Source organism: Buceros rhinoceros, unplaced genomic scaffold, assembly GCF_000710305.1.
Source record: "Buceros rhinoceros silvestris isolate BGI_N320 unplaced genomic scaffold, ASM71030v1 scaffold35088, whole genome shotgun sequence".
Classification (NCBI taxonomy): Eukaryota; Metazoa; Chordata; class Aves; order Bucerotiformes; family Bucerotidae; genus Buceros; species Buceros rhinoceros.
Genome location: NW_010428006.1, coordinates 2,110 through 2,580, shown reverse-complemented (window position 1 = coordinate 2,580; position 471 = coordinate 2,110). Strand labels below are relative to the sequence as shown.

Genomic DNA, 471 nt, shown 5'->3' with positions numbered 1-471 from the left:
ATAAACCAGGGCAGACGTCTCCAGCAGCTTCTTACCTTCATCAGGCTGCATTGAGAACTCATCCTGGACACCATCCTGGGCCTCCAGGCAGGTCGCTGGCACCCAGCCTTGTTCCTCTGATGTGCTCACAAACCACCAGCCTGAGAAGAAAACAGCAGGCAGCTCATCCAAGGGCTCCCACCAGCTAAAAATTCCCTCTCCCCCTCCAATCCATGAGCCTGGGGGGTTTGGGCCCCTCCTTACTGCCTACATGGGAAGCTGGGGTGACCCCAAAGCAACAGAGCCAAGCGCTACCCTAAAGGGAGCACACACAGTGGGACGGGAGAATACAGCTGAATGATATCGAAATGTATAGTTGCCTCCCCATGAAAAACGGGAGAGGCGCTGAGAACTGAATGGCTCCAGCCAGCGCGTTCGCTTCCCTTTTTTTTTTTTTTTTTTTTTCCTTCTTGGTTCATTTTCCCTCACCCT

At 53.1% G+C, this 471-nt stretch overlaps 1 protein-coding gene across 1 annotated transcript in view; it reads right to left on the bottom strand.

The window, feature by feature from the left end:
* Positions 1–471, bottom strand: part of SH3PXD2B (SH3 and PX domains 2B) — a gene marked incomplete at its 5' end in the record, with an annotated part of 9,616 nt that overhangs the window by 7,337 nt on the left and 1,808 nt on the right. Inside the window, one exon of the mRNA XM_010142135.1 lies at positions 36–140. Within this exon, the coding sequence (XP_010140437.1) occupies positions 36–140 (105 nt within the window). The remainder of the gene's footprint in view (positions 1–35; positions 141–471) is intronic.